General features: G+C 42.9%; 1 protein-coding gene across 35 annotated transcripts in view; it reads right to left on the bottom strand.

Moving 5' to 3' along the window:
- LOC109870734 (microtubule-associated protein 2) overlaps positions 1-24,473 on the bottom strand; it is a 178,610-nt gene that overhangs the window by 3,700 nt on the left and 150,437 nt on the right. For 7 of the 35 annotated variants that reach the window (XM_031806182.1, XM_031806186.1, XM_031806187.1 and 4 more), the window contains 11 exons: positions 17,694-17,755; positions 16,809-16,994; positions 14,220-14,385; positions 13,381-13,437; positions 12,556-12,722; positions 12,185-12,331; positions 9,053-9,208; positions 8,239-8,331; positions 4,148-4,240; positions 1,415-1,496; positions 403-515 (listed from right to left, as the gene is read on the bottom strand). In XM_031806182.1, the coding sequence (XP_031662042.1) occupies positions 403-515; positions 1,415-1,496; positions 4,148-4,240; positions 8,239-8,331; positions 9,053-9,208; positions 12,185-12,331; positions 12,556-12,722; positions 13,381-13,437; positions 14,220-14,385; positions 16,809-16,994; positions 17,694-17,755 (1,322 nt within the window). The remainder of the gene's footprint in view (positions 1-402; positions 516-1,414; positions 1,497-4,147; positions 4,241-8,238; positions 8,332-9,052; positions 9,209-12,184; positions 12,332-12,555; positions 12,723-13,380; positions 13,438-14,219; positions 14,386-16,808; positions 16,995-17,693; positions 17,756-24,473) is intronic. The other 28 variants (XM_031806183.1, XM_031806190.1, XM_031806189.1 and 25 more) reach the window with 18 other exon arrangements.

Raw genomic sequence — 24,473 nt, 5'->3', positions numbered from 1 at the left:
TGAGATAGGCGAGGGGTACACACACACACAGGTGGGTAATACATACACACACATTTGGAGGATACACACACACAGGTGGAGGATACATACACACACATTTGGAGGATACACACACACAGGTGGGGGATACATACACACACACATTTGGAGGATACACACACACAGGTGGGTGATACATACACACACAAACGTCATATGGATGGTTGGAGGGGTGCTAACCTTGGAGGAGACTGTCTGAGACTGATGTCCAACTGATCAGGGATGCGTCCCAAATGGCATCTTATTCCCTTTATCGACCACTACTTTTGACCAGGGCACATGGGGCCATTTAAAGGGAATAGGCAGTCATTTGGGATGCAAGCAATCTTCGTTGTGATGAGTTTACAGTATGATGGGACTTACCATAATGTGGCCTCCACCAGGGGTGTGGTGTGCATTATCCAGGGAACCCACCTTGGGCTGGGCCTTGTCTTTAAAGTCCAGCTTCACACTCTCTATGCGCACGTTACCTCCCCCTAGTGGAGGGAGAGGGTAGAGAGAGAGGAGAGGACGTAGAAGAGACTTCAAGACAGGAATGTATTATCCTCCCATTCATTTGTTCCAATACATCATTCTAACTTATTATCAATAATTAGTCAAACTGATTATATGACAGACTAGGCAGACCCCTATTCCTTATCAGGAGCCCCATTAGCTGTCGCCATGACAACAGTTAGTCTTCCTGAGGTCCATACCCTGCAGATATATCTGTAGTTTAATATGTAATGTAAAAGTTGCTTCGAAAATGGATTGTTACCTCTCGGATGCAGGGTGAGTGTCGCAGTGTGAATAATTATTGGACAGAAGCTGATAATCGGTATGACCACGAGATGGCGCTGTAGTACTCTGACACAGTAGTCAGTCACAACTATCTCAGAGCAGGGGGGATTTTTCCGCATCACACATTAGATCCTCTTACTGTGTGGAAGAATCCCAAATAACACCTTCCCTATGGTGCACACATTTTGACTAGAGCCCATACCCATAGGTATCTGGTAAAAAGTAGTGCATTATACAAGGGAATAGGGTGGCATTTGGAACACACACTATGATGCTCTCTCACTCTTTCCTTTATCTACAGTAAGGTAAAGGTCTACTTCCTATACAAGCCCACCATGGTCATGGTCGTAGTGGGTTGTGGATACACTGTAAGCTCACATATCTCTCAACTGTCAGAGTGGGGTAACCCAGGTAGATTATGATTGAGATCAATTTTGAGCCTTTTTACACACAACTAGTTTGAAACCTTTGTCGAAGAGACGTCTTGCCCTCGACGGCACATATTTTTGTAGTGTAAAGAGACATAGCTGCAGCTGGAATCAGTTTGCCAAGGCACCTCCGTACACACAGTCTACAGGTAGAGCGGGTAGGTTACCTGGCCGGTGGCGGATGTTGTCCAGCGATCCACACTTGGAGGTCACATGACTCAGGTCAATCTTCTTGGTCTGAATCTGCACCTGTGGGTATGATCTGTGTTAGTTTGGTCATTTCTACCCATTAACCCGTTGTCCAACCAAGGAGGATCAAGAGGCTGAGAACCACCATCTCCTGTCTCTGACGTAAAGGACTGAACCAAAAGCCATTTGGCTATGGCTGGCCTGGACCTATTCAGTCCACTAGCAAAGTAACAGTGATTTAGAGGAGTATACTATGGATAGAGATGACACGTTTGGCTTGACCTCCAATTAAAAAGAAGAAAAACAGGGTTTTGAGAGTCATTACCCCAGAATCATGGTGTGCTGCTCTCCACAATCCTAGCAATATCTACTTCTAATACCAAGTACAACATCTGCTGTTATTATGCCTAACGAGAACCCTGTGGTTCAGTTATGAAAGTATGAAAAGACAATAAAATCACACATTCAGAATGTTAGCCATAAAATATTAGCCAATAAAAATCACACATTCAGAATGTTAGCCATAAAATATTAGCCAATAAAAATACACATTCAGAATAGCCAGAGATTATTAGCCAATAAAAACACACATTCAGAATATTAGCCAGGGAATATTAGCCAATAAAAATACACATTCAGAATTTGCGAGAAAGAGAGAAAGACGGGTAGAATAAAGTATAATGAGTGAGTGAATTAGTGAGTGATTTATTATGAAAAATAAACAAACTATATCTTGATTGTATAAGTATTCAACCCCCTGTCAATACATGTTAGAATCACCTTTGGCATCTGTCTTTCTAGGTCTCTAAGAGCTTTGCACACCTGGATTGCACAATATTTGCACATTATTCTTTAAAATAAATTCTTCAAGCTCTGTCAAGTTGGTTGTTGATCATTGTTAGACAGTCATTTTCAAGTCTTGCCATAGATTGTCAAGTAGATTTAAGTCAAAACTGTAACTCGGCCACTAGGGCACATTCACTGTCTTCTTGGTAAGCAACTCCAGGGTACATTTGGCCTTGTGTTTTAGGTTATTGTCCTGCTGAAAGGTGAATTAATCTCCCAGTGTCTGGTGGAAAGCAGACTGAACCAGGTTTTCCTCTAGGACTTTGCCTGTGCTTCGCTCCATTCCGTGTTTTTTTATCCTAAAAAACTCGATAGTCCTTGCTGATGACAAACATACCCATAAATATGAAAAATATGAAGAGTGGTACTCAATGATGTGCTGGATTTGCCCAAACATAATGTTTTGTATTCAGGACATACAGTTCATTTCTTTTCCACATTCTTTGCAGTTTTATTTTAGTACCTCATTGCAAACAGGATGCATGTTTAGGTACATTTTATTCTATACAGGCTTCCTTCTTTCACTCTGTCAATTAGGTTAGTATTGTGGAGTAACTACAATGTTGTTGATCCATCCTCAGTTCTCCTTTCACAGTCATTAAACTCTGTAACTGTTTTCTTTGTGAGGCATTGGAAAACCTCCCTGGTCTTTGTGATTGAATCTGTGTTTGAAATTCACTGCTCGACTGAGGGACCTTACAGATAATTGTATGTGTGGGGTACAGAGATGAAGTAGTCATTAAAAAATGATGTTAAACCTTATTATTGCACACAGAGTGAGTCCATACAACGTATTATGTGACGTGTTAAGCACATGTTTACTCCTGAACATATTTGAAATAGCCATAACAAAGGGGTTGAATACTTATTGACTCAAGACATTTCAGCATCTCATTTTTAATTTGAGAAAAATATATATGAAAATATAATTCCACTTTGACATTATGGGATATTGTGTGTACGCCAGAGACACAACATGTCCATTGAATCCATTTTAAATTCAGGCTGTAACACAACTAAATAGAAAAAGTCAAGGGGTGTGAATACTTTGTGAAGGCACTGAATATGCTTGTTGCAACAGTATCTGATAGAAACTATACCCTCCCCAACCATGCAGAATGCTAGTGAACATGTTGAGAAAGACAGAGCTGTGGTTTGTGTCAGTGACTAATCTATCCATCTATCATTTCCTCTTCACAAGTGGGGATTGAGAGAGAGAGAGGTGAGAGAGATAGCCAATGTTCAAGTTCAACCCCTTCCCCTCCAAGAAACAGAAAGCACTAGATGGTCCCAGATCTGTTTGTGCTCTTTCCAACTCCATTACTTTTACTGTCAAGCCAAACAGTCTGGTATGACAATTCCACAAGGAGTTGGCAGAGAGAAGGGCACCCAGGCTATAGCAGAGGTGGTATCAATGCCAAGTGGAACCAAGTGAGAAGGTGAACACAGGTCGCATCTCAAATGGCACCCTATTCCCTATGGGCCTTGGTAAAAAGTAGTGCACCAAATAAGGAATAGGGTGTAAATAGAGACGTTGTACAATACATAGCCTTGGACTGGGATAGGAACCATGTAGTCCCCAGTTCTGCATCTCCCTGGAACCCTGACTGGTGAGTGAGTGAGTGAGTGAGTGAGTGAGTGAGTGAGTGAGTGAGTGAGTGAGTGAGTGAGTGAGTGAGTGAGAGAGAGAGAGAGAGAGAAAGAGAGAGAGAGACAGAGAAAGAAAGAAAGAAAGGCCTGTGTATGTGAGAGAGAGAGACAGAAAAAGACAGAGAAAAGAAGGGCGAAGAAGAGGAGGAAGAATGTGTGTGAGAGAGAGAGGTATGGAGAAGAGACGTCAAGTGTATTAGGGATAAAAGACTCACATTTCCCCCTCCCGCAGCATACTGTCTTTTGTCCAGGGAGCCACACCTAGACTGAACATGGCTAAAGTCCAGTTTAACACTGGGAATAAGCACCTGTAGGAGTCGGAGATAGTTTATATAACGTTTATATCATGTTTATATTTATAGAAGTGAAGGTGAGGGCGGGAGAGGGATTGGGTTTGTGACACAGAGCTTCATCCAGATGACTCGACAAACAGCTTCCCTGACCTCTAACCTCTGACCTCTCAACACATCAGGGCATAACATTAGTACCAGAGCTGGGTTTTGAATTCAATTTCAATTCAGTCAATCGTCAAAGAAAATGTCAGTTTCTCTTCCAATGGGTTTTGAGAAGGACAAGAGGAGAAAGGACGTGTTGTGTATGCAATTGAGATGACACGGTGACCTTCTTGCCTTGTGTCTACAGCGGAGCAAGCTAGTTGTGATCCTCAAGACTTAGGATAAACATAGATAGAAACTCAGCAAAAAAAGAAACGTCCCTTTTCAGGACCCTGTCGTTCAAAGATAATTCGTGAAAATCCAAATAACTTCACAGATCTTCATTGTAAAGGGTTTAAACACTGTTTCCCATGCTTGTTCAATGAACCATAAACAATTAATGAACATGCACCTGTGGAACGGTCGTTAAGACACTAACAGCTTACAGACGGTAGGCAATTAAGGTCACAGTTATTAAAACTTAGGACACTAAAGAGGCCTTTCTACTGACTCTGAAAAACACCAAAAGAAAGATGCCCAGGGTCCCTGCTCATCTGCGTGAACATGCCTTAGGCATGCTGCAAGGAGGCATGAGGACTGCAGATGTGGCCAGGGCAATAAATTGCAATGTCTGTACTGTGAGACACCTAAGAGAGCGCTACAGGGAGACAGGACGGACAGCTGATTGTCCTCGCAGTGGCAGAACACGTGTAACAACACCTGCACAGGATCGGTACATCCGAGCATCACACCTGCGGGACAGGTACAGGATGGCAACAACAACTGCCCGAGTTACACCAGGGACACACAATCCCTCCATCAGTGCTCAGACTGTCTGCAACGTCGCCTATGGGCACATCCCACCGTCACTGGACCAGACAGGCGTGAGAAAAAGTGCTATTTTTTACCTTTATTTAACTTCTTCATAACTTTATAACTTCTTCTTCACTTGCCTAGGCAAGTGAGTTAAGAACAAATTCTTATTTTCAATGACGGCGTAGGAACAGTGGGTTAAGTGCCTCGGGAGCCAACCGACAGATTTTTACCTTGTCAGCTGAGGGATTCGATCTTGCAACCTTTCACTTACTAGTCCAATGCTCTAACCACTAGGCTACCTGCCACGTCTTCACTGATGAGTTGCGGTTTTGTCTGACCAGGGGGGATGGTCGGATTAGCGATAATTGTCCATTTGGAATGAGCATTACACCGAGGACTGTACTGTGGAGCGGGATCAATTTGGAGGTGGAGGGTCAGTCATTGCCTGGGGCGGTGTGTCACAGCCTCATCGGACTGAGCTCGTTGTCATTGCAGGCAATCTCAACGCTGTGCGTTACAGGAAAGACATCCTCCTTCCCTATGTTGTACCCTTCCTGCAGGCTCATCCAGACATGACCCTACAGCATGACAATGCCACCAGCCATAATGCTCATTCTGTGTGTGATTTCCTGCAAGACAGGAATGTCAGTGTTCTGCCATGACCAGCGAAGAGCCCGGAACTCAATCCCATTGAGCACGTCTGGGACCTGTTGGATCAGAGGGTGAGGGCTAGGGCCATTCCCCCCAGAAATGTCCGGGAACTTGCAGGTGCCTTGGTGGAAGAGTGGGGTAACATCTCACAGCAAGAACTGGCAAATCTGGTGCAGTCCACGAGGAGACGCACTGCAGTACTTAATGCAGCTGGAGGCCACACCAGATACTGGCTGTTACTTTTGATTTTGACCCCCCCCCCTTTGTTCAGGGACACATTATTTCATTTCTGTTAGTCACATGTCTGTGGAACTTGTTCAGTTTATGTCTCAGTTGTTGAATCTTGTTATGTTTATACAAATATTTACACATGTTAAGTTTGCTGAAAATAAACGCAGTTGACAGTGAGAGAACATTGATTTTTTTGCTAAGTTTACAATGACTAGAACAGGGAAAGCCCCTCGGAGCACAGCAATTGACTTGAATGGAGATGGATCTAGTGAATCTAATGTATGTACTGCATGCCTGTCAACGGGGAGATAGGGTGCTGAATCTGCCAGGACTACTCAGGCAGTCTTTTCCAGAGATTGTATCTTCAGTGCATCCCAAATGGCACCCTATTCCCTATATAGTCCACTACTTTTGACCAGAGCCCTATGGGTCCTGGTCAAAAGTAGTGTACTATTTAGGGGAATAGAGTGCCATTCGGGATGCATCCATAGACTGTGAATATGGGATGTAAACTAGAATGGCTAAGGGACAGTATTTCTTTCTAAAACAGTCACAGTGATTGGGCCAGGGCCTGCTGTAGCTGTAAGGAGACAAAGTAAGTTAGATTGAGACACAAACATAAAATAGCAGGATTGGTCGCGCTGCAAAGTATAAAACATCTTAATACATTTATATCGCTAGACATGCAGGAAGTGGGGAAGAAAATCTAAAGGAAAGTCACAGGCCAGCAGATAGCACAGAGAGAAAGATAACCTGTGAGCAGTGGATTGGAGTGGTTTAAGTGGTGAGAAAGAATAAAAGAATGAGAGAAAAAACTGAGCAAGAAGAGAGAGATAAGGCAGAGGTCATCTGGTTGGAGGTCACTGCTGGAGCTTCACAGAAAAACAACAAGTAGAAAACATTCTATTTCCCACTGCATTACTCTCACAACAACACAAACATTTTGATAAATCCCCTCATGTTGTACTTCTCTATACACCATGTACAGTATGCTTATAACACACATACTTATACATATGCATATTCTCTATAAGCCTCCACCATTTTAAGGCCACTACTGTGGAGAATCTCTATAGAACATGTTTGAAACGTCCATGTTGTGTTCCATGTCATAACAGGTACAGAGAGGTACAAATGATTGTTTGAGTATGTGAACTCTGAATGGAAGATACATACAGTAGATGCACATGTGTTGTTGATAAACTGCATCAACACCATCATTGTTTTGTTGCATGTGAATATATATACTTCCATCATTAGAGTGGGTATATATTACAACTGAATGACGAACAAGAAGAGGAGACTTCAGCTTTGATCATCAGGCTGTTCAGATAAGATACTGAACCATACAAGGAGGCAAAGTGCTCAGGAAAGGGAGTCTGTGATTTAAGTGTTTTTGGTTTTGTGCACATATCAATGGAACTGTACTCCCATTACAGTAGCTAGCTAGATGTGGTTCTGGGTTCCAAGATGAATGGAACTGAGCCTACAGTTCGCTCTTCAAGGGAGAGACAAGGATATATCTTCACTTATAGGCTAATTGGAGAGTTCTGTCATCATACCAAGGTGGCAGTTGGCACATCTCAGAGCTAGCTGCATTGTAATGGAAAGAGGGGGAGCAGATTGTGCATGTTGGCAGACAGGCTGAAGTAGGACTGGGGACTGGGGTTGGAGAGAAGGATAGGGGCAGGGGTGGAAGCAGGGTTTGAATAATACAATGACTTGATATTTAAATGTTCTTGATATTTCAATTCTTATGGGGGGGACCCTGATTTATTATAGGGGTGCCCAGTCCCCCCCTGTAATTGGAACCCTGGCTGAGGGTAAGGGTGGCCCCTGTACGGACATGTGCTTGACGAGGTCACAGTCCACTCATCTCCCAATAGAGGGAGAGGTCTAGTACACACTCAGGCCGTACAACTGACACATTTTTGATGAGTTTGTCCGCACAACAATGTTTGCACAACAGTTGCTGTTAGGGGTGCAAAATTCTGGTAACTTAGCCCCAAATTCCAGGGAAAAACAGGGCATTTTGGGAACGTTATCAGAATGTTGAAACCCTGCCAAGTGGTGTCTCCATAAGTACATCAGTTGTTCAACATGAGTGTGTAGCCAACTAGGCCAGAGAGAGGAGAAGGGAGAGAGGGAACAGAACGGTAGGTAGAGGTACATACATGGCCTCCACGAGGAGAATGCTTCATGTTATCCTTGGATCCGCATTTTGACTGTACGTGACTGAAGTCCAGCTTCTTGTTTAAAATCTGAATCTAGAGGAAATACAGAGATATAATGTGGCTATTTAAATGAGGATGAGGATGGATGCTAGGCTTATGTGTTATGGAAGGGACGTATAGGCACAGCATTAAGAGGACAGACAGATAGCTATGTATGAAGGCAGGACAACTGTTGATGATGATCAGAGGAGAGCTGGATGGAGATTCAGATGAAGGCTACATGTCTTAATGGTGATGACACAGTATGTCAGTAGATACAGAACACAGCAGGTAGGTGGAGTTCATGACCCTTTCTACCATTACATATATGGCTGGTAGAACAGAGCATCAGACAGTGACCTTTGATAAATCAGAAACCAGAGTACTGTGAAATGAACTTCGGGTCCCACTGGGCATATAAGTCAATTCAACGTCTATTCCACATTGGTTTAACGTAATTTAATTGAAATGACGTAGAAACAACATTGATTCAACCAGTGGGGAGTTTGTGTTTGTCTCTTGCGTTTGACTATGTGTGTGTGTGTGTTTGACTGTGTGTGTGTGTTTGACTGTGTGTGTGTGTGTGTTTGTTTGACTGTGTGTGTGTGTGTGTGTGTGTGTGTGTGTGTGTGTGTGTGTGTGTGTGTGTGTGTGTGTGTGTGTGTGTGTGTGTGTGTGTGTGTGTGTGTGTGTGTGTGTGTGTGTGTGTGTGTGTGTGTGTGTGTGTGTGTGTGTGTGAATAAGAGGGATCTTGGTAGATGAAGGTACTGTATACCAGTTGGTCTTTGGCTGGCATGGGGGCCCACGTCACACTGTGTGCAGCAGACAGATATAAGGAGAGAGAGACCAGGCGAAGGAGCAATCTCCAGATCCACGACGGGCTGCGTTTGGGCTCTGTTGTGGTGGCCGTTTGACCCCTGCCTCTGTGTTGCTGATAGAAAAGCAGACACATTATTGTTCTAACTAGATAGGGAGTCACTGTGCTGTAGATGGGATACTGTATAGGTTTTGCTACTGCTACTGGGCTGGTTGGAAGTATTGTATAGGCTCTGCTATGCTACAGGACTGGGATACTACTGTAGGTATGTTACTGCTACTGGCTGGTTGGAAGTACTGCATAGGTTCTGCGATGCTACAGGGCTGTGTATATGTATCAGGGCCTACTGAAGGCCCTAGAGCAGCCTGTAGGAGTAAATCCAAAATGGCACCCTATACCCTCTATAGTACACTACGTTTGACCAGTCTCTACAGGGCTCTGTTCAAAAGTAGTGCACTATATAGGAAACAGGGTGCCGTTTGAGATGCTGTCCTAGACAGCAGCACTGAGTCAAGTCTATGCTGGTCATTAGACCCGAAGCTATATGAAAGGTGTCTTTCAGTTGAATGAAGAAATAGCTTCATATACAATATATTTTTCCCCAAAACAGACTGCATAAAGATGGAAGGCTGCAGGATACACAACCCTGAGAAAGGCTTATAAACTGGAACTTAGTACTAAAGATGAAGAGACATGATATGAGAAATTCAGAAGAGTTACAATGGCTACTCAAAGACAACAGACTAGGTGACACATTTGAGATGTAGGACACGTCAGCAGACAGGAGCAAGCAAGTGTTGGCGTTTAAAGGGTTTCAAGGCCCCTTTCAAATGCTGAAGGTAGCCCAACAATGTAAGAACATGAGGTGGTATCAGGTGAATTAAAATATAACCAAAACGTTCTGTTGTCTGGTAAAGTATATATAGACCTCCTGTTACCTGGACAAGAATCCAAGTCAAACAAGTTTATATACAAAATATTACTTTTTAACAAAAACAGTAGCCAACACCAGCGCAGGCAACAAAACAAGGGTTTATCCTCATCCATCCTAGCCGGAAATGCCTCTTAACTCAAATATCTTTAGACAGTGAACGCTTAAAAAGAAATAGCCTACCACAATTCATAACATTAAGAATAAGAAATGACACTAAGATAGAAAATCTCCCCATTCTCCCTCTATTCCAGGAACTGTCTGGTCGTCTTCAAAATGATTCATCAGCTTCTCCGACAATTGAACCACTTACGGACACATAGAGCCATTTCTAAGTTGCTGTCTAGGGTTGTGCTACTGAGACTGCTAAAGGATTCATCATACCTTCCGACTGCTCCGGAGCCATCGAGTCAAAAAAGGCAGAAAACAAACACCATCGCCTCAAAGGGCTGATTCATATTTAACAAAGTCTGTTAGACTTAGGCACGGTCTGCATTCCAAATGGGCCCATAGGCTCTAGTCAAAAGTAGTGCACTATATAGGCAATAGGGTATCATTTGAGGTGCAAATATTGAGTGGCTGGGAGACTTACAGCCTGGCAGCTGTGGCAACCCCATGCCCAGACAGTCACCCCTGGTTATGGGTTTATGTTGTCACTTCCTGTCACTGAGTACAGGGTTATGTTGTCACTTTCTGTTGGAACCCATGTCAGAGACACTTTCAGCCAGCCAGTCGCCCGGGGGTTTAGTCTAGCTTGCCACGGTAATTATATAATCATGTAACTGACGGTTATGGATGGAGACAGTCAGGAAAATAAAATAACCGCCATAACTGTAAAAAATAAATAAATGTAACTTTACCCAAAAGCAGCAAAGTAAAAGTATGTTTGGTTTACATCTGACAGCCGATATAAGAAGAGAGGAGGCAAAGACGACAGGACAGCTGTGCATTCAAAATGATGACACGTGAGGTTGAGTCCGTTTCTGCGGTAACATGGACGCTCCTTGTTTTTAAGCGACGTAAGCCTATAGGCAACTGCACAAGAATGATGTTGGATTCTCTCAGACATTTCGAAAGGGATAAATGACTCAGGGCTCTCGAGTGGCGCGGTGGTCTAAGGCACTGCATCTCAGTGCTAGAGGCATCACTACAGACATCCAGGTATCACAACCGGCCATGATTGGCAGTCCCATAGAGCGGCACACAATTGGCCCGGTGCAGGCCGTCATTGTAAATAATGATTTGTTCTTAACTGACTTGTCTAATTAAATAAAGGTTACATTAAAAATGTATTATGGGAGGGTCCTCTTCAGACAGTCAACTCTCCTAACAAATCACTAGTTTGGGTAGACAGGGCTTAAAACGCGGGCAAGAATTGTGCTCATATTTAGCTAATGCAATAATAGCTATGGCAGTGACATCACCGGTGACGTGCTTCCCATTTTTGACTCGTCCTCTCTATCCCAACTGATGCCAGAACTTGTACAGACGTTTTAGCTGGAGCATTGATACATTGCTGGAAGCAAACCATCTGTCTAGAGACACTACCTTGTTTCAGCATGGGGCTGTAGCAAATGAGCCTTTGGTTGCCTAGGCAACCATCTGGGAGGCTAGACAGGTAGAGGTGTTCCAGACTATTCTCTAGCATCGATGGTGAGCTACAGAGGTACCTGACAGAGAAAACACCCCCAAGCACTCAACCTTTTTCTGTCTCAGCCATTTGAAAAGCTCAGCTGCTACATCTAAATGGGACATTTCTCTCATTCCCCTCCTTTTAAAACCATGACCCAGCAAACAGAGACCAGACAGACAGACTGAGGGAGGACAGAGCTACAGTAACAAGGGAGCGACAGGCTATGAACATGAAGAGGAACACGAAACACAGAGAGAGGGACAGAGGAGGGAGGAACAGGGTCTGAAAGGCTGGGAAGAACATGAAGAGGAACACGAAAGACAGAGAGAGGGACAGAGGAGGGAGGAACAGGGTCTGAAAGGCTGGGAAGAAGCCCTGGAAAAGGAACAGCATCAGTCAAATACAATACAAGACTGAGGTAGAAACAGAGCATAAGGAGGGGAAATGAAGGGAGGTTAAATAAGGAGAAGGAAGAAAAGAGAGAGGGAGGGTGGATACATCAGGTAACCAAAGGAGGGGCACTAACCTGTCCCCCCTTGGGCTGGTACTTGATGTTGTCTGTGGAGCCGATCTTGGACTTGATGTTCTTGAGGTCGGGAAGGGGCTGGTTAAGGATGCGGAGCTGTTTGGGAGTGGTAGCAGGTGACTTGGGAGGGGTGCGGAGCAGAGCCACCTTGAATTAATGAATTAATGAATTGGGACCTGAATTGCCAAATTATAAATTGCTTCCATGATAAACTATGGTCTCATTAGGGAAATACATGTCTCAGTCTCCTGAATAAATAAATGCTAAATAATTCAAATAAAATACAAATACAAATCCATACAACACCATTGCTTCCTTCCCAGCTCTATGGAACCGGTTACCTAGGGTGCCATTTCAGAGGTAGACCATACCTTCTTCTCCTGCAGCAGGCTTCGAGAACGGGGTGTGCCAGGGGTGAGAGGGGTCCCAGGTGTGCGGCAGGAGTAGCTGTAGCTGGGAGGAGTCCCAGGGGAGATGGCTGTGGACCCTGGGGTGCGGGTTGTGGTGCACAGTGAACGGGAACGCATCGACTGTGTGCCTGGGTGTGGGGAGGTTACATAAAGGTTACAGAGGTCATATAGAGAGGTTACTCAAAGGTCAATCAGGTTGGGCATCTCTCAGCATTACTCTATCCTGGTCCCAGATTTATTTGTGCGGTTTTGTGTTGTCTAAGATCCATATGAGTTGGAAAGACAGCACAAACAGATCTGGGACCAGGCTTACATTACTGCACCAAACTATCGAAGTTGGTCAGATGAAGAGTGGATCAAAACAAACACAAATGTGATAAAACAATGTACTTAAGAGAATGAAAGAGGTTAATGAAGCCCAAACTATAGGCTTACTACCATTGGGCACAGACGTCAAATCAATGTCTATTCCACTTTAGGTCAATGTAATTTCATTTAAATGACGTGGAAACAACATTGATTCAATCAGTGTGTGCCCAGTGGTTAACTACCAAGGATGAGACATTCCAACTAGTCATCTCTTACTAAGGATGTGATATTGAACACACAGAGTTGAACTGGATGAGACTGGGTGAGACCATGTGAGACAAGATAAGAATAGCTGGGACACTGCAGGACTATGTGAGACACTGCAGGACTAGGTGAAACCAGTTGGGATGAAGAGGAACCGAGTTAGACATGGATGAGACTGGATGGAACTGGATGAGATTGAGAGTTACTCTATACCTGTCCAACTAGGGGCGCGTCCTGTCCTATGCTCCGCCCTGACCTCTGTACTGAATGCTAGAGGAGAGGATGTGGTAGAGGATTAAACAGAGAGAAAGATAGAGACAGAGAGACAGGGCGAGAGACAGAGAGAGAGATAGGGCGAGGGAGAGAGAGAGAGATAGGGCGAGGGAGAGAGAGAGCGAAAGAGAGAGAGCGAGAGAGAGAAGACGAGAGAGAGGGCAAGAGAGAGAGAGAGAGAGAGACAGAGGGCGAGAGAGAGAGAGGGCGAGAGAGAGAGAGAGAGAGAGAGAGAGAGAGAGAGAGAGAGAGAGAGAGAGAGGGAGAGAGAGAGATAGGGCGAGAGAGAGGGCGAGAGAGAGAGAGAGAGATAGGGCGAGAGAGAGGGCGAGAGGGCGAGAGGGCGAGAGGGAGGGAGAGAGAAAGAGGGCGAGAGGGCGAAACGAGAGAGGGCGAGAGAGAGAGAGAGAGAGAGAGAGAGAGAGCGAGAGAGAGAGAGAGAGCGGGCAAGAGAGAGAGAGATAGGGTGAGAGAGAGGGCGAGAGAGAGGGCGAGAGGGAGGGAGAGAGAGGGAGATAGGGCGAGAGAGAGGCCGAGAGGGCGAGAGGGAGGGAGAGAGAAGGAGATAGGGCGAGAGAGAGGGCGAGAGGGCGAGAGGGAGGGAGAGAGAGGGAGATGGGGCAAGAGAAAGGGAAATAGGGCGAGGACGAGAGAAAGGTCAAGAGCAAAATCAAGAGAGGGAAAAAAAGGTGAGAGCCAGATCAAAAGAGAAAGAAAGAGAGATACCAGTGTATCAGGGTGAGGAGATTGTGGAGGAGGGCTCAGGAGAAGTGACTTACACGTGGGTCTACGGGGTGCGGTAGAGCCGGAGCTGGTGATAGAGGTGGAGCTCTCCTCCTGGTCATGTGGTTGGTGGTGGGTACGCCGGCTGAGGATAGAGGCAGGCCGCGGGACAGAGGCAGGCCGGGGCAGGGACGACCTTTTTGGGCTCTGCGAACCGCCATCCTGTCAGACACACACACACACAAGCAGGCAGGCACACACACCCACACACACATGCAGGCAGGCACGCATGCAATGCACACACACACATTTAGCTTAGTACAGTAGTTACAGAAGTTACCTAGCTTTATATATTCTTCTTCACATCCTGCCTTGAGAAAGTATTCATTGTTGGGTTACAGCCTGAATTGAAAAATGGATTAAACCAATTACAAACAATACCCAATAATGACAAGTGAAAACATGTTTTTAGATACTTTTGCAAATGTACAGAACTTACATAAGTATTCACAACCCTGAGTCAATACTTTGTAGAAGCACCTTTGGTCTGTATCAGCTTAATACATCTGGATTTGGGGATTTCTTTTCCCATTCTTCCTTGCAGATTTTCTCAAGCTCTGCTAAGTTAGATGGGGAGCGGCGGTGAACAGCAATCTTCAAGTCTTTACAAAGATTTTCAAGTCTGGACTTTGGCAGGGCCACTCAAAGACTTTCACATTCTTGTTCAAAAGCCATTCCAGCGTTGCTTTGACTGTATATTTGGGGTCACTATCCTGTTGGAACATAAATCTTCGCCCCTAGGGATGGTGTTAGACGGGTGATGAGCTATGCCTGGTTTTCCTCAGACATAGCACTTTGCATTCAGGCCAAAGAGTTACATTTCGGTTTCATCAGACCACAGAATCTTTTGCGTGCCTTTTTGCAAACTCCAGGCGCGCCTTTTTCTCAGGAGTGACTTCTGTCTAGCCACTCTCCTGTAAAGACCAGATTGGTGAAGTGCTGTAGAGACTGTTGTGCTTCTGGCAGGTTCTACCATCTCAGCCAAAGAACTCTGTAGTTCTGTCAGAGTGGTCACCTCCCTGACCAAGGTCATTCTTGCTCAGTTGCTCAGTTTGGTCAGACGGCCAGTTCGAGTCTGGGTAGTTACGTATGTTTTCAATTTCCCAATGATGGAGAGCACTGTGCTCTTGGAAATGTTGAACTCTCTTTAAAAGTGGTCACCAACCTTCTCTGAGTCAAGATCACTTTCTAAGTCACAATGCAAGTCAAGATCTACCGCTCAGATTTTAAGATGAGTGAGATTAATAAATTGCATTTTTTTTACTGGACTGATTGCCTGCATCTGATGTTAAGTCTGAGGGGAGGGAGGGAAGGGCAGTGAGGCTGACTCACCATCCCTCTACTGAGAAAAGGGTATACAGTCTTCCAGCTGATGGCAAAACTCAAGTGGCACTGCATTATTTCTGCCTCATGCAACAATTCATTTTGTTACTCCTATGACCAGAGAAAGTGAAATATTCCTCAATATTAAGAAAGACACAAGCCGCTAATAACAATAATAATGCAAGCTTATCGGAACACTTTGCTATGCTCATTCATTGCAGCTGGTTGTAGCGCGAGTGGGATTAGGGAGAACACACATTTTATGGCTTAGTAACAATTTAAACATGAACTTACTTATAAAACCAGCAGCTCTTTGCTGTATTCATTGAGTCTCTCTAGTCATGGTTTCAAAAGTTGTGAAATCTCACAGTATCAACTTTGCTGTGCGTTCAAAGCTTGGGGAAACTGTGCAGACAGAGTTATCTGAGCTATCTGATTGGCCAGCTGTAGGCCTACAGGTGCACTTGATTTGCTCTGCGGGCCTGTCGGGTAGGTGAAGTTCTACCATCAGACATTTAAAATGGTTCAAAATGGGAGCACTTTGCCTTCCTGGCACCAGGGCTGCTGAATCAAGTGCACCTACTGCCAACAACGTGAAAAAAAAATCATAAATAGGAACACAAGGTTAGGTTTTCCACATTAATGTCTGTTTCGACTAGGAATGCCTTGGAGATGGACCAGTCTATCTCGATCGACCGGTTGGTGACCACTGCTCTATTAAAAAATGATACCCTTCCCCAGATATATGTATGCCCCAATTCTATCTTTGAGATCTTCGGACAGTTCCTTGGACTTCATGCTATAGTTTCTGCTCTGACATCAACTGTCAACTTTGGGACCTTACATAGACAGGTGTGTTTCTTTGCCAAAAAAAGTATGTCAAAACATTTAAATTAGACCCAGGTGGACTCCAATCAAGTTGTAGCGACATCTCAAGGATGTGTCATAGCAAGTGTCATAGCAAAGGGGTCTGAATCCTTATGTAAATTACATATCTGTATCTTTCCATTTCAATACATTTGCTACAATTTCTAAAAACATGTTTTCACGTTGTCATTATGGGGTATTGTGTGTAGATGGTTGAGACAAAATCATTTATTTAAACCATTTTGAATTCAGGCTTTAAGAAAACAGAATTTGAATAAATCAAGGGGTATGAATAGTATTTGAAGGCACTGTATATTGTTTATTGTTATATATTATTGTATTCATTTACATATGTGAGATCAGTTGATCAGTTCAGGGCCATATGCTAACCTTACCAGGTATATCAGTCTGGGTAGTGTGGTAGAGTCACGAGGCCCACCTGAGGAGGGGCGGGGCCTATCAAGCTCCACCTCCCCCAGCAAGTTCTTTTTAGTGTGGGAGGAGCAGGACGAGTTAGGGCGGGGGGGCAGGAGGGCGACCACTCGCGTTTTACAGGTGGGGATCTTTGTTAATGGTGGTGACTGAGTTACAGACAGACAGATGGGAAGAGATGGGTGAGAGAGGGGGGATATGTGTGTGAGAGATGGGGGAGAGAGGGGGGATATGTGTGTGAGAGATGGGTGAGAAACATAGGCTGCAAACCACAGAAGTCATCAGAGGACAAAAAACAATGAAAGTGGAACCAAAAGATGACATGTTGTTGAAAACCAACCAGATTTACACATGCACTCCCCTACATATTTATTTGGACAGTGAAGCTAAACCTTTAAATGTGGCTCTATACTCCAGCATGTTGGATGTCACATCAAATGTTTTCAATGAAGCGACAGTACAGAATGTCACCTTCAATTTGAAGGCATTTTCATACATCACGGTTTTACCGTTTAGAAGTGAATGCACTTTATGTATTTAGTCCCCCCATTTGAAGGTTTCATAAGTATTTGGACAAATTCACTGATAGTGTATAACATTTAGTCAAAAGTTTAGTATTGGTCCCATATTCCTAGCACACAATGACTACATCAAGCTTGTGACTCTACAAACTTGGTGGATGCATTTGTAGTTTGTTTTGGTTGTATTTCGGACTTATGTTATGCCCAATAGATATTAATGGCAAATAATGGTTTGTGTCATTTTGAAGTTTGAGTCAAACAGGGAGATAGCCTACTACATGTACTCGATTGAACATGACGTTATTATGATGAGTGTGTTGTACTTACTGAGGCTCTGTCCCGAGACTGTCTAGCTACACTGAGGGGCCGACGACCTTCTGGTACACCCACTGAAGAGAGGAGGTGAGAGAAGAGGAGAGAGAAGGAGAGAGAGAGAGAAGAGGAGAGAGAGGATGCAAGAGAGAAGAGGAGAGAGGGAGACAGTGAGAAGTAGGAGGGGAGGGAGAGAGAGAGAGAGAGAGAGAGAGATAAAGAGAGAGAGAGAAAGAGAGAGAGAGAGAGAGAGAGAAAGAGAGAGAGAGAAAGAGAGAGTGAGAGAGAGAGAGAGAGAGAGAGAGAGAGAGAGGGAAAATGGAAGTAGAGAAGGAGAAAGAGAAAGCAAATGAGATAGAGAAGAGGGAAGGACAGAGAAGAGTGAGAGAGAAAGAGGAGAGAGAGGATGCGAGAGAGAAGAGGAGAGAGGGAGACAGTGAGAAGTAGGATGGGAGGGAGAGAGAGAGACAGAGAGAGAGAGAGAGAGAGACAGAGAGAGAGAGAGAGAGAGAGAGAGAGAGAGAGAGAAAATTGAAGTAGAGAAGGAGGAGAAAGAGAAAGCAAATGAGATAGAGAAGAGGGAAGGACAGAGGAGAGTGAGAGAGAAATACAGAGACGGTCTACAGTTAGACATGTGACTGAAAAGTTAGGTTTTCATTGTGATAACCAAATTTCATTTGTTTTTAATGTAAATTACATGTTATAGAAACTTACCCCAAACAGCAAATCACTTCCTCATCCTCATTGTGTAGTATTGCAGCCCCGAAAAAAACTTGAACAAGGGCTCCAAAAACACCCAAATATGTTTTTTTTGAAACCGCAAAGCTCTCAGTATAGTGATCCAGGTCTTTAGATGTTGTACACATGGAATTTTGTCATTCCAAACTTTATCTGCAATGTTATATTCCATTTTGTTGCGACTCGAGCGTTCATTCTACAGGTAAATGCCAAAATAAAGGAAACACTGGAGTAAATAAGGGATACAAAGTATATTGAAAGCATGGGGTGCTTCCACACAGGAAGTTACAGACACATGTAGAATCTATACCAAGATGCATTGAAGCTGTTCTGGCGACTCGTGGTGGCACAACGCACTATCAAGACACTTTATGTTGGTGTTTCCTTTATTTTGGCATCTTGGTAGCAGCAGGCTACACTTTACCTGTAGCAGCAGGCTAAACAGAGAATGGAACAGCTGGATATGGGAAACGTCTGAAGTTGCTCAAAACAAAATAAAACATTACAGATAAGTGTTAGCCACCAGAAAAGACAGAACAAATATTAGAGCAAATATGGTTAAACTCAAATATACTAATTGGTTAAAAACAAATATATATATTTTTGGAAAGTTTTTTAAAAATAGTTTTATCTTCATAAATTATATTATAAATAGGACTGGTGGAGTTACGTCACACATGCAGCTAACAAAAATATATGGAAATGTCTGCTCTATTCAAAATTATAACCAATTAATTGCAGCATTACTTCAAAAATGGAAGAGGCAAGTGGAAGGGGGAGAAGTTAAGGGACTTGTCTGACAGCCCTGTATTAAAGACCAAAATTGGTTAAAGAAAATTGTGCTAAATAAAAATATACCCGTTTCATTTAAGGACCAAACATTGACAGCTGTGCCATACAGCTAAATAGTTGGGAAGAGATTTTCGATGTACCCATTCCATGGCACATGGTTTATGAACAGATACACTTAACGACGCTGGAGTAAAAATTTTGTTTTACAATTTACAATTATTTATATAGAATTCTTGCAACCAATAGAATGTCATACAGTGGCAAGAAAAGTTTGTGAACCCTTTGAAATTACCTGGATTTCTGCATAAATTGGTCATAAAATGTCATCTTATCTTCACTAAGTCAACAGTAGACAAACACAGTCTGCTTAAACTTATAACACACAAACATTTATATGTTTTCATGTCTTTATTGAACACACCGTGTAAACATTCACAGTGCAAAAAGTATGTGAAACCTTGGATTTAATAACTGGTTGACGCTCCTTTGGCAGCAATAACCTCAACCAAAAGTTTTCTGTAGGTCAAGAGGAATTTTGGACCATTCCTCTTTACAAATCTGTTTCAGTCCAGCAATGTTCTTGGGATGTCTGGTGTGAACAGCTCTCTTGAGATCATGCGGGTTGAGGTCAGGACTCTAATTGGGCAACTCCAGAAGGTTATTTTCTTCTGTTGAAGCCATTATGTTGTTGATTTACTTCTCTGTTTTGGGTCGTTGTGCTGTTGCATCACCCAACTTCGCAGACAGATAACCTTACATTCTCCTGCAAAATGTCTTGATAAACTAGGAAATTCATTTTTCCATCGATGATTGCAAGCTGTCCAGGCCATGAGGAGGCAAAGCAGCCCCAAACCATGATGCTCCCTCCACTATACTTTACAGTTGGGATGAGGTTTTGATGTTGGTGTGCTGTGCCTTTTTTTCTCCACACATAGTGCTGTATGTTCCTTCCAAACAACTGAACTTTAGTTTAATCTGTCCACAGAATATTTAGCCAGTAGCGCTGTGGAATATCCAGGTGCTCTTTTGCGAACTTCAGAACTTTATACGTGCAGCATTGTTTTTTTGGACAGCAGTGACTTCTTCCGTGTTCCGTGGTGTCCTCACATGACCACCAATCTTGTTCAGTGTTTTACGTATCGTAGACTCCTCAGCAGGTATGTTAGCATGTTCCAGAGATTTCTGTAAGTCTTTAGGTGTCACTCTAGGATGCTTCTTAACCTCATTGAGCATTCTGCTCTGTGCTCTTGCAGTCATCTTTGCAGTACGGCAACTCCTAGGGAGAGTATCAACAGTGCTGAACTTTCTCCATTTATAGACAATTTGTCTTACCATGGACTGATGAACATCAAGGCTTTTAAAGATACTATTGTAACCTTTTCCAGGTTTATGCTAGTCAAATAATTCTTAATCTTAGGTTTTCTGAGATCTCTTTTGTTTGAGGCATAGTCCACAGCAGGCAATGCTTCTTGTGAATAACAAACTCAAATTTTGTGAGTGTTTTTATAGGGCAGGGAAGCTCTAACCAACATCTCCAATCTCCTCATTGATTGGACTCCAGGTTAGCTGACTCTTGACTCCAATTAGCTTTTGGAGAAGTCAATAGCCTTTGGGGTTCACATACTTTTTCCAACGTACACTGTGAATGTTTAAATTATGTATTAAATAAAGACAAGAAAAATACAATCATTTGTGTGTTATCAGTTTAAGGACAATGTGTTTGCCTATTGTTGTGACTTAGATGAAGATCAGATCAAATTGTATGACCAATTTATGCAGAAATCCAGGTAATTCCAAAGGGTTCAAATACTTTTTCTTGCCACTGTATAAATGGGGGATACAACCATCCTAAGAGACAGAATCATTAGAACACTTGTTTTGGTACCGCCCATATGTAGCTTGTTTTTGGTCGCAGGTTCAGGAATGGCTGAAGAATTACAACATTTACCTGGAGCTAAATCTGCAGATCGCACTGCTGGGTGATTTGAAAAGTCATAGTCAATCTATCAATAATATAATAATTCTCTTAGCAAAACATTTCATCTTTAATTTACAATCTGTAGAAACTATGAGAATAGAAAGGTTCAGGACTTTTGTGAAACATCACAACACAGTTGAAAAATATATGGCTAATAGAAACGGGATGTTGTTCAGAAATAGATGGGAGGGGTTGAGGGGAGCTGAAAGGTGGGCCTAAAAATAACAAAAATATATATTTTAAACAAGATAACTAAGGTAAAATATACTGTGTCCATAAAATGAATATAGTATGTTTAAGATGGAAGTTGAAGTCTATTGTTGTCCAATTATGTTAAAGGGAAAATAATATATTAAAAATAATATATATAGCAAAGAATATTCATATTAAAGCTGATCTACCTGCTTAAAATAAAAATAAAACATGGTGGATAAAGTTCGAAATGACACAATTTCATGTGTAAAACGTCTAAAGACCGGCATCACTATACTGAGAGCTTTGCCATTTCTAAAATGACATATTTTGTTCATGTGTTTTTGGGGCCACCATACTACACATCAAGGATGAGGAAGTGAATTCCTGTTTAGGGTACGTTTCTCAAAATCATGTGAAATCACATAAAAGAGGTCTGGACATTTCTATAACATACAAATAGATATCTGGTTGTAAAAAAAGAAAACTACTCCTTTAAACATTACAACAGAATGACAGCAACACAACAAAACTCTCCCACACGCACACAACAGCTGTGGCTGAAGCACGCCACCCACTCTACAGCCTGTAAAAACACAATCTAACTGACAAACTATTGGACAAACAGTTACCCCTCTTCTGTCAACAACTAAAGAAAACTTTGTGAGAGGTAATTTAGCCCTAAATCGGGTACAGTACTGTATAATTACACTGTATTACTGTATACAATGAGGGAATTGGCTGAGACCCTATTCAAGCTGCTAGAGAAAAGGTCTGTCTCCAATGCTTTGGAAGAAAATCATACAGAATACAGTATTTTGCACTACATAAGTGCACCTCCCATCCCACCCTCGATCTCATCCCCTGAACGATTTAATTAGGGCAATGCAGCAATTTAGAAAGATTCTGGAATAGTAGAGAGCGACTTAGAGTTACAGCGCCAGTTTTTCTTTATTTTTACTATTTTCTACATTGTAGCATAATAGTGGAGACATCAGCACTATGAAATAACACATATGGAATCATGTAGTAAGCAAAAAAAATGTTAAACAAATATATTTTAGATTCTTCAAAGTAGCCACCCTTATGGTAGTAAGTGCCAGGTGCACCGGTTTGAGTGGGTCAAGAACTGCAACGTGGCTGGGTTTTTCAAACACAACAGTTTCCTGTGTGTATTAAGAATGGTCCACCACACAAAGGACATCCAGACAACTTGTCACAACTGTGAGAAGCACTGGAGTCAGGGCCAGCATCCCTGTGTAAAGCTTTTCCGGCACCTGGTAGAGTCCAAGCCCCGACGAAGTAAGGCTGTTCTGAGGGCAAACGGAGAGCAACTCAAGTATTCCTAATGTTTTGTACACTCAGTGAATATCTCTATTGTGGAAGATCTCTGTCAGATGTGGTACACCAATATCTGAGAGCTGCCAAACTACCAGTTGCTTGGCAACCACTTCAGTGGTTGCATCCTAAATGGCACCCTGTTCACTAGGGGCTCTGGTCAAAAGTGGTGCACTATATAGGGAATATGGTGCCATTTGGGACTAATACTGTCCTGCTCTGGGGAAATGCTGGGAGAACACACTTATTTCACTGTAGTTCTTTCACAGCAAACAAGTTGCAATCATTACAAAGGTTAAAAAGAGACCGATAAAGTTAGGCGAGAGGGTAAGAGATGGAGAATCTGTTAAATACAGAGAGAAAGAGAGAAAAATTTACACAAACTGTTGAAGTCAGAAGTTACAACAAATACATTTAAACTAAATTTTTCCCAATTCCTGACATTCAATCCTAGTAAAAATGTATTGTCTTAAGTCAGTTAGGATCCCCACTTCATTTTAAGAAAGTGAAATGTCATAATAATAGTAGAGAGAATGATTTATTTCAGCTTTTATTTCTTTCATCACATTCCCAGTGGGTCAGACGTTTATATACACTCAATTAGTATTTGGTAGCATTGCCTTTAAATTGTTTAACTTGGGTCAAATGTTTCGGTTAGACTTCCACAAGCTACCCACAATAAGTTGGGTGAATTTTGGCCCATTCCTCCTGACAGAGCTGGTGTAACAGTCAGGTTTGTAGGCCTCCTTGTTCGCACATGCTTTTTCAGTTCTGCCCACAAGTTCTCTATAGGATTGAGGTCAGGGCTTTATGATGGCCACTACAATACCTTGACTTTGTTGTCCTTAAGCCATTTTGCCACAACTTTGGAAGTATGGTTGGGGTCATTGTCCTTTTGGAAGACTCATTTGCGACCAAGCTTTTACTTCCTGACGGATGTCTTGAGATATTGCTTTAATATATCCACGTAATTTCCCCTCCTCATGATGCCATCTATTTTGTGAAGTGCACCAATCCCTCCAACAGCAAAGCACCCCCATAACATGATGCTGCCACCCCCGTGCTTCAAGGTTGGGATGGTATTCTTTGGCTTGCAAGACTCCCCCTTTTTCCTCCAAACATAACAATGGTTATTATGGCCAAACAGTTATATTTTTGATTCATCAGACCAGAGAAAATTTCTCCAAAAAGTACAATCTTTGTCCCCATGTGCAGTTGCAAACCGTAGTCTGGCTTTTTTATGGCAGTTCTGGAGCAGTGCCTTCTTCCTTGCTGAGCGGCCTTTCAGGTTATGTCGACAGGACTCGTTTTACTGTGAATATAGATACTTTTGTACCTGTTTCCTCCAGCATCTTCACAAGGTCCTTTGCTGTTGTTCTGGGATTGATTTGCACTTTTCACACAAAGGTACATTCATCTCCAGGAGACAGAACGCGTCTCCTTCCTGAGCGGTATGATGGCTGCGTGGTCCCATGGTGTTTATACTTGCGTACTGTTGTTTGTACAGATGTTGTTGTTTGTACCTTTAGGCGTTTGGAAATTGCTCCCAAGGATGAACCAGACTTGTGGAGGTCTACAATTTTTTTTCTGAGGTCTTGGCTGATTTCTTTTGATTTTCCCGTGATGTCAAACAGAGACACTGAGTTTGAAGGTAGGCCTTGAAATACATCCACAGGTACACCTAAAATTGACTAAAATTATGTTAATTAGCCTATCAGAAGCTTCTGAAGCCATGACATCATTTTTCCGAAGCTGTT

The sequence above is a fragment of the Oncorhynchus kisutch genome, linkage group LG26 (genome assembly GCF_002021735.2).
Source record: "Oncorhynchus kisutch isolate 150728-3 linkage group LG26, Okis_V2, whole genome shotgun sequence".
Classification (NCBI taxonomy): Eukaryota; Metazoa; Chordata; class Actinopteri; order Salmoniformes; family Salmonidae; genus Oncorhynchus; species Oncorhynchus kisutch.
This window is presented reverse-complemented; position numbering and strand designations above follow the sequence as displayed.